We start from the raw sequence: 10,213 nt of genomic DNA, 5'->3' as shown, positions 1-10,213 counted from the left end.
GCCCACTGGGTCGATACGACACCTATGGAAAAAAAAACACGCATCCGTGATCTTTTTTTTTGGCAAAAATTAAAAAATTCCACATTTTTGCAGATATGAGTTTGGAACCTTTGCAATGGGTTTTTTTTTATACGCTGAATCTGATATGTTTTTCATTAAAATTCTATGACTTCTAGGAGGCCTTTCTCCCTTTTTTCAAAAATTATTTTTTCAAAACAAATTTTGATGCAAGTGATTTCTAAAAGCCGGTGGCCCCTCGTTCAAAATTAGCATTAAATAATGAGAATCAGTCCTTTATCTCTAAATTTGCCACCTAAAGTAATAAAGAGAAAAAGCCTTAAGTAAATTATTTAGGAGCAGTCATATCACACCCATGTCCTCAAACAAAGGTTGACCCAATAAAAACTTTACAAAAGGTCAAGGTTAAAACTTTTCTCCGGAAAATGGGATGGTTTTTGTTTTCTTAAATGGGTATTAAAACCTCAAGCAATTTATCTGTTTATATTAATTTTCCTGCTCTGGGAGCTTATTCTGTATTCCCTAACATATTCATATAATATCTTAACTGTGTCTCAAAACTGGGATACAATACCAGAAAATTACAAACGCATCATAAACGTGTTTATATGCGCCCCCGTTACGCCTTTAAGATCGGACATACATTTATCCGGGCAGAAGCTAAGGAAAGTCAACAAAACTACAGGTAAAAAGATGAGAATACTGTGACTATGGGGGGTTTAAACTCTTGAAATTAGGGTTCAAGTTCAACTAAAGTCCAAGGTCTGAACGTACTCGGTTAATAAAATGAAAGGGTAAGGTTCTTTACTAAATCGATCAACGCTTTGATTAAATCATTTGTAGAAGAAATCGCTTAATTTAGAGCTGAGTCATTTCTGGAAATTTGTTGATTTTTGGTCAGGTAATTTGATTTTGCTATACTACCTTCAGCATATTTTTTTTTGTAAAAATAAGCTATAGTAGCAATATTCAAGGCAGTTGATTTTTCCACCTCAGGGCATGGGTTAGCAAATCTTGGAAAAGGGTTAGCCTAAGTTAAGGAGATGAAACTTTCAGTAATAAGTCCAGGGCCAAAAACATACTTCCGATAGGTATTCCCAAGCTACTGTGTTAATCCTCTTCTGATGTCTAATTCTTAGAAATTTGCCTACTTGTCCTGTGACCTATTGGAATTTTGATAAAAAAAAAACATTATAGGCCTACCTTGGTTTTCAACTTCTTTGTCTCTGACTTCAGTTCTGAACAATGCAATTCCTGGGAAAAATTTTAGTTAAATTTACTACTATGTGTTACTGATCAACTATACTTAAATAATTTAAACAAATCTCATATTTACATGTATGACTGCCTAGTATATTCAATTGGTCTGTCAACTAACTTATATAGTAAATTTACATATACATTTGTGTACATAGTTAGATATATAGTAATATGTATAGTAATTATGATTATATATATAGTGAATATTACATTTATAAATAGTTTAAAAATAGCTATAATAAGAATAATAACTATAATAACTATGGTTTAAAAATAAATAATACTTATCAATAGTATAGGCCAAAAATAACTACATAATAACATATATAATAAATACTACATTTATAAATAATTTAAAAGCAACTTTAATAGTAGTAATAACTATTGTTTAAAATAACTAATAATTATTGATAATATAGGCCTAAAAATAACCATAATAACTATGGCTTTAAAATAAAAAAAAAAAATACTAATAGTATAGGCCTAAATTTAACTACATAATTATGTATGTAGTAAATATTACATTTATAAATAGTTTCAAAATATTTTATGCTAAATTAAAAATAAGTTTCCCAAACAAAAGCAAAGAGCAACTATAATTTTTAAAGTGACTTAAATTCTGTTTTTAGGAAGAAAAGTTTATGTATTCATAATTACTATACCTGTTACTATATATCTAACAATGTAAGTAAATGCATATGTAAATTTACTATATAAGTTATTTGACAGACCAATTGAATATATTAGGCTGTGATACAAATAAATACCAGGTTTATATAAATTGTTTAAGCATAGATGATCAATAGCATATAGTACTTAAAAAAAATAACCAGTATAATTTTTTGTTGGAGCTACACTCTTTATGTAGTAAATACTCCTCCAAAAGATGCTACTTCTGCATTACAATTTCAAAGATACATGTCAGGCAACTTCAAGCCCATGAATTGCAAAATTTAGCTGAATTGCAAAGCAGCCTGTCAATTATGAAAACTTGAGTAGCCTAGATGGAATTGATGTTGAAAGAATTTTTTTTCAATATTTTTTTGTACAAAGACAAAAAAAGTATTTTTAAAATCAGGGGGGGGGGGGGTCAATGAAAATATCCCCAAGTATATCTTTCTAAATATAGAGATTGGAAAGGAAGAATTACAAGAGAGGATTGGCCTACACCCACCCATGTGGTACCTCTGAATCAATACCTGAAAAACAGCTTAAAAAACTATAAGAAGAACTAGTTGGTATGTGCAAGTACAGTGTAGTTATACTTTAGAGAACTACTAATCTTTTTTTCTTCAGGATTTTCTGCAGGCATACTGATGGTGACTATTTCTTAACATAAAATACATAATTCTGTCTTCAATAAACTTACTTTACACAAAACAAACTAGAAAGAGCTGTATAGCCATCCTAACCATAGAAGATGTAACTCAATTTTTGGTTCTTCAGTTTTTCTGTTTCACTGAAAAAATCTTAACTGATTATTTATCATCATTCCCTGGTTGATAGACATCTGAATAAAGCTAGAAAATCCAAATTTGGTTCTTGTATCAGTCATACCCCAAAAGATATGTTGTCAAAATGATTCAGCCTACTTTAATATTCTCTATATAACTCATTTTTGCCATAATTTAAAAAAAAAGTTTTTCTGAGGAAAGCAAAGAGTAAATTTAAAACGTGAAAGGAAAAAAATTACTGCTACACATACTATGCAGTTTTTTTAAATCTGTTTCAAATAAGCTGACAAGCTATATTTCCCCAGATTGTTAGAATTGGCTACTAAAAAAATAGCACATTACTGAAAATAAGCTTTCTTGAGTTTTTGGAGAACAAAAATTGTGTAGTAAAACTGATTGATTCCATGGACAGGAAAAGACTATTAAGAGCTTTATAGATCAGCCTTTTACTTTCTTTAGGCCTCTGTAAGAATTTTCTGCATCTAACCCTGTCTTGTGTTTTCAGTGAAGTACTAGTTTTTTAGAGTTTCATCTGAAAAACCTTGTTTTTTTTATTAATTTTTGGGCATTCTTTTAGTTTTAAGGAATATATACAATAATCCTTTTAAAAGATTTTTTTTTCTAACTTAGGAAAAGAAACTACAGGATTCAACATGAGCTTTGCTAAAATAGGGTGTTAAATATATTTTTAACTTAACATCTCTTAAAATCTCCCTTTAAAAAAATGTAGAATTTTGTCACAGAAAGAGGTCTTGGGGTATATTCTTCTTGACATCTTGGAGTAGTTGTAAATAAAAAGTCCAAACATCTATGAAATATTTTCCTACATAAAATAGACGTCCAGCAACTGAAACGTCGATTCGACACCCTATGCACCAGCAATGGCTCTGGAGTATCTTTATCCTTATCCTTTTATAAAATAGACACCAATTTTAGAAACCTGAAGGACATTAAAGAATTTAAGATCTGTAGTTAATATACTTTAAAGAAATTCATGCTATTTTTAATGCAATTTTTGTGCTCCTATGCTGAAAAGAAAATTTTGACAAATATACATTTTTGCTCCTATGCTGCAAAGAAAGTTCTGACAAACATACAATTATCAGTAGTACAGGCCTAAAAATAACTACAAAATTACAAATATACTTAGTGTTATCTTTAAAGGTAGTTAAAACTAACTATAATAACAATGGCTTAAAAATAAATAATGACTATCAATAATATATGCCTAAAAATAACCATAATAACTATGGCTTTAAAATACAAAATATTTATTAATAGTATAGGCCTATTTTAATGACATAATCATGTATATAGTAAATATTACATTTATAAATAGTTTAAAAATATTGTATGGTAAATTGAAAATAAGTTTAATTTACCATAGATAGCGAAGAGTAGGAATAATTCTCAAAGTGACTTTAATTCTATTTTTAGGAAAGAACAGTGTCAATATGCCTGCCGAAAGCCTTGAAGAACAAGGATTAGACAAGAATCCAAATTTGGAATTGGCACAATTGAAGTTTGTGTTGTTAACTGAAAATCAGAAGCCCGGCAGTTTTGATTCAAATATTATTGAAGAAGCCCGCAGTACTTTATTGAAAGCAGTCCATGCAGATGGTATGCTTGAATCTTTTAAATGCTTATACATAAAGGATAAATTTTTTGTGATGGGGATTGAAACCAAAACTCAAAGAAGGTTTCCCTTTTTTAAGTTTACCCTTAATTTCCATGTCAGAGGGGCGGATGCATTTGTTCTATCTTAGTCTAGCCTTTTCATGTCTCTTTTGTGAGGTATTAAAACTGGTATAATTTCGAAAGGATCTAGAGAACACCCACAACCCAGGCAAGTTTATTAGCATGGTTTCAGCTTCTTTTATGATCTGTGAAGAAAAATACGCAAAAACCGCAGTTTGAGCTCTTTGCCAGGCTTTTGTCCCATCTAGGCTATTTGGACAGGCATGCGATTCCTTCAGGCTGCCTCATAAGTCTTTTTAGATGCATTATCACAAAGTCTTTTTTAGATGCATTACATCAAAGTCATTTTTTAGATACATTACCCCAAAGTTTTTTTTAGATGCATTATCCCTAAGCTTTTTGTTTGCTGTTATTCTGTAGACTTACTGTTACATTGCTGTATCATTGCTTATCTTTTACTGCGGCCATGTTTATCATTTGCTTTATTCTAAGAAAAGAAAAATCCAATCTGACAAAACCTGTAAACAAGTTAAAACGAATAATAAAGTTCAGCATAAAAGCAACAACTGAACAAATTGATTAAACAACTTTTGAATTTTATGTTATATTATAGTTTCAGAGTACTTGACTGAACCTTGATTTTGTATTCTAATAATGAAATTCGTAATGAATAATGAGCAATAATCTAGTAAAACAAATTACCAATTATATTAATTATTTTTACTATTTTTCTTTCTAACCGTTAAAGGTATTGTTTTTTTTTATTATTAGCCATTAGCTAATTTTAACCATTATATGATTTGTGGAACGAGAAGAGTTATCCGTGCCTAGTTTAGATACAAAAAGGAAAAAGAATCACCTTGTAAGATTGGACTTTTAAGCATTTGCCTACTCACAGTATCCTTACTTTTTTGGTACCACTTTTTGTTTATCATTTTTGCTTTGCAAATTGTTTATTTCTTTTTCGGCTAACTTGCTTTCATTTTTATGGTAAGTAGGTGATGAATTACGTTATATCAGGTATGAGTGCTGCCAGGAGCTTTAGTGTGTTTTTTTTTTAATTTTTTAAATGTCTTCTTGTTTGACAGGGGAGGGGGGGCATTGTCTCTCTGAGTACATGTCATATTGTTTAGAATGTTGCTTGAAGTGACTCAATGGTATAGCTTGTTTACTACTCGTCCTCCAACCCAATCTATTCAAGGCCTCCCTCTTTACACCCTCCCTGGAAGTTCCCATTTCCTTTAAAAATTTATTTATGACATCCTCCCACCCCAGAAGAGGATGAACTGCTTTCCATTTAGCCCCAGAAGGTTGGCCAAAAAAGACAATCTTCGGCCATCTCTTATGCTTCATCAGCAGAACCTGGCCTAGCCATCTTAACCTTTCTTTCATTATAGCCCTAAAAGCGGGATGGAACCACATTTTTCGTACAACCTACTGTTTGAAATACCGTCAGTCAGCCGGGAACCCAGAACAATCCGTAGGCAATTTCTGTGGAAAATATCTAGTAAATTTTCATCTGCTTTTTGGAGCACCCAAGCTTCAGAGCCATATTTGACTGCTGTCATCACTGTTGCTTCCAATATTCTGATCTTGGTTTGCAAACTTGTCTTCCTATTCTTCCAAACTTTTTTCAACTGTGAAAAAACACCCTGGGCCTTGGCTATTCTACTTTTAACATCTTCACTGATCCCACCGTCTTTGCTAATAATACTACCAAGATAAGTGAAGCCCACCTGATCAATCTTTTCGTTACTCAACATCACCTTTTCATTTTCACTTATTTTTTGAAAAGGTACCTTTTCAAAATGTTACCCTTTCACCGTTACTCAGAAAGGGTCATCCTATTTTAGTTTTGTGTTTTGTTTTAAGGCTTGTTTACTTATATTTTGATCTGTTTTATTCTGCACTGAGGACAGTCAAGGGGACGTCTTGACCGAAATATTTGCATAATTTTTCAATTTCTTCATTGGCTGTTTATTGTCATCGTTTTTTTCCTTTCTTTACGATTTTATGTTGGATCATGAATAGCCAGTGTGGTCTCGGAAATTATTCACGACTAGCTTATGGGGAGCATTTGACCAAGTCTATTCTTAATTATTTTAATATGTCTAAAAAATATACCAGCCTTATTAATCAACAATAATTTTTACAGATTCTAGAATAAAAAGAATTCTTCCAAATTATCTTTGTTTCCACCTAAATCTAGGTAAGCAATCCGAAAGGCAGTTTAGTGATAAGGTTGGTTTTCAGTCATTTATCCACATTTTAAAAGACCAAAAAACACGGCGCTTTTTTTCTTAGTAATACAATTTCAAAAACTTGATATTTTCTACAGCAAAATCTTTCGCCGAAAGATTTTCTGCAGTTCTCCAGAATAGTTTAGAATTCTTTCCGCCACGACTTTTGTATGGCTAAGGTTGCCTACCTCAAATTTACCTAAATTTTGCCTACCTCAAATACAAGGGAATTTCTCAGAGATAATCTCCAGTGTGGATGCGGGTATATTTCGTTCACGTGGTGCTGTGGAAAATCCAGATTTACTTCGAGGAGACGTGGTTAAGAATATTCTCGATTTCACTCCGTACTTTTCAAGGTAAAAAAATCAGGATACACAAATTATCAACAATTCAAGAAAAGGCCCATACATCATTATCACCAGGGCTGACAAAGGAAATAAAATTGTTATCCTTGATAAAACTTCATATAATAAAAAAGTTACATATATTTTATCTGACACCCTTACTTACAAGCCCATGCTTTCAGACCTCACCGATAAGTTCACCCATGTAGTACGAAGGCAGATAGGAATTTTGCAAACTGAAAGATTTGTTACTCCACAAAAGTCTAAATTATTTTATATTAAAGGTTACTCCGCTCCTAAATTTTACGGTCTCCCAAAAATCCTCAAAGATGGAGTTTCTCTACATCCAATTGTGGTTTCTTATAGCTCTCCCACTGCCTGATTTAGAAAATGGTTGTCAACCCTTTTTCGTCCCCTTATGCAAACGCAAACTTCATACATTAAAAATTCAGTTCACCTTGTCGAAAAATTAAAAAACCTTGATACAAAAAAAAAGATGCGATTTAGGCCAGTTTCGATGCCACTTCTTTGTATACATTTTGTGATATTAAAAATGTGAACTCGCTCTTTAAAGAAAATTAGAAAATAATATTGACCAAATGGAATACAAAATATTGAATATAAAAACTATTATGCGTTTCGTCCATCTTTGCAATAGTTCCTCCTCATTTTTCCGATATAATATCCAATTTTTTACCCAAATGATGGGTCTCCCGATGGGTACGAGCCTTTCACAATTTTTGACAACTTTTTATATTGAATTCATTGAAAACTCTGCTTTGAAAAATTTTCTTCTGAACACCGATTCTGGGGTTGTTTTGTGGATGATGTCATTTCTGTGTGGGATCATGGAAAGGAGTCGCTTAACTCCTTCTTGATTTATCTAAACACTTTTGACTCTAACCTTCAGTTCACTTTTGAACGTGAAGATAACCACGAACTTCCTTTTCTAGATGTCTTAATTTTCAATAAGTCTCTTAACCTTGAATTTTCTATTTATAGAAAGCTTACACATAACGATAGATATTTACATGTTTCCTCCAGCCACTCTCCCAACATAAAAAGAGGAGTAGTGATTTCATTGGTTGACCGAGTAATAAGGATATGCTCGGAGCCTCACATAGCCTCCAAATTGAACTATATTAAGGAAATTTGATTTTGCAATGTGTACCCCATAAATAAAACTTGGAATCATTATAGACAAAAGACGAAAATAGGCAGAAAAGAAGGCATCAACTCCACAAACCCTAACATATATCTTCCCATTGGATGATGATAAGAAACTTTTCACTGTTCTCCCCTACATCCCCAAATTGAGTGAGAAACTGAAAAGAATCCTTAAAAAAAACATAAACTTAATGTCACCTTTAAAAATTCAAATACGACACAGAGCTTTTTCAACATCGGAAAAGGTAAAATCAGCCCCATTCTGGGTAGTGGTGTTGATAGAATTCCCTGTTCTTATGTTGGAAGAACCCAACAGCAATTAGGTGAGTCCCATTTATGATGAAAATTATTAATTCTGATCGTTTTTACAAACACCCACTAAATCATGTTGTGCAGTCAAATATAATCTCTGATAATAATCCACCTGGAAAACGATTAGCCTTTAAGAGTGTTCACGTAAGATGAAATTGTGAAATACCATTTAGACTTGTGTTTTTATTCAGAAAAAAGAAAAGAGTTAGCCTTTTACCGTAACTCATTTCAGATAGGGTCATTCTATTTTAGTTTTGTGTTTTGTTTTAAGGTTGGGTTTTTTATATTTTATCAGTTTTATTCTGCAGTGAGGACGGCCAAGCGGAGGTCTTGACCGAAATATTTGCATAATTTTTCTATTTTTTCACTGTCTGTATATTGTCCTCGTTTTCTTTCTTTCTTCGTGATTTTATGTTTGATCACGATGAGCCGGTGTGGCCTCAGAAATTATTTACTAATATTTTCAGATATGGCACCATTCTATGAAGATTTATGCAAAGACCTGGGGTGGACAAAAGATTCGTCTTTGGCCGAAAAACTGTCAACAGCAAACAAAGCCAAGCTTGCGGAAATGGACGCTGCTATAGTTGATGCTGAAGAAAATCTTGGCGAAATGGAAGTGAGAGAAGCGAATCTCAAAAAAGCAGAATATCTCAGTAAAATTGGGGATGTGGTTAGTCTTTGAATATCGTTTTTGGCATTGGTGATTCGTACAAGATCAGTATTGTCACTTATTCGGAGTTCTTTCACTTAAATTGCTTGTTTTATTTCTTTTTTGTAGCAAGATTGTGGCGCAAAATAGTTATAATATAGCTCTAATCGCTGTATTTGAAACGATTGACACTCATATTTAAGGAGTTTCAAGATAGGCTCCATAGGGGTTGCTTCTGTTAAGAGTTGATTTTACTTTTCAACTGTTTGTTAGGCAAAGGTAGTTGATAAATATTCCTACCTACAACTCTGGGGCATCGAGTAGAATAGGGGACTGAGGGGTATTTCTCCCCAATAGATTTTGTACAATACCATTTTTTTGTATTTTATTGAAATATGTTTTTTGGTATTTTCATAGAAAAATTGAAAAAAAAACTTAAGACTTTCCCCCCTCCTAGATTTAGAAGAGTATATTCCTCCCACTCCTTCATCGTGAATTTACGCCACTCTTGCAACTCTTTTGTTGATAGATATCTTGAGATGACTCGGCCTTGACATCCAGCCTTGATTTCATGCTAAGCTCACCGAAAGCCCCACCATGTGGCCCATTCATTTCGATATAAGAGTCTCTGCATCTGACCATTTTCTGATTATGCATGCTTTTCAAGTCACCCGTGTACTACCTGAGCTAGGAAGTGGGCAGTCAAGACTGACTGGAATAAAATTGATTTGTATACTTAACATGCAGTAATAGGCGAGATTCTTGCCAAGACTAAAATACATTTCAAGTTACTACAGCAGAATGCACTGGTTTCCAGAAGAAGAAGAAAAACCAGTATGTCTGAACATATATTGCACGGATATTTCACATGCTTTAAAATGTACAAAGAGAGCTGCTCTGCCTAGTCGGAAAGTTAGAATCGGTACGGAAGTCCTGAAGTGGTCTGGAAATCCTGCTCTTGGTGACGCATGTGCAAGTGGAATCGGCTTTGGATTGAGTGTTATCGTCCGAGATTTGGTATTGTAAATAAAGTTCGCTTATTTGTTCAGCATAAGTTTGCCAAAGCCC

At 32.9% G+C, this 10,213-nt stretch overlaps 1 protein-coding gene across 1 annotated transcript in view; it reads left to right on the top strand.

The window, feature by feature from the left end:
- Positions 1 to 820: 820 nt before the first annotated feature.
- Positions 821 to 10,213, top strand: part of LOC136034337 (26S proteasome non-ATPase regulatory subunit 6-like) — a 99,851-nt gene continuing 90,458 nt past the window's right edge. The window contains exons 1-3 of the mRNA XM_065715470.1: positions 821 to 919; positions 4,170 to 4,352; positions 8,961 to 9,166. Coding sequence (XP_065571542.1) covers positions 4,187 to 4,352; positions 8,961 to 9,166 — 372 coding nt within the window. The 5' untranslated portion in view covers positions 821 to 919; positions 4,170 to 4,186. The remainder of the gene's footprint in view (positions 920 to 4,169; positions 4,353 to 8,960; positions 9,167 to 10,213) is intronic.

Source organism: Artemia franciscana, chromosome 13 (assembly GCF_032884065.1).
Source record: "Artemia franciscana chromosome 13, ASM3288406v1, whole genome shotgun sequence".
Taxonomy (NCBI): domain Eukaryota; kingdom Metazoa; phylum Arthropoda; class Branchiopoda; order Anostraca; family Artemiidae; genus Artemia; species Artemia franciscana.
Note: the sequence above shows the minus strand (reverse complement) of the source record. Positions and strands in the feature narration are given on the sequence as shown.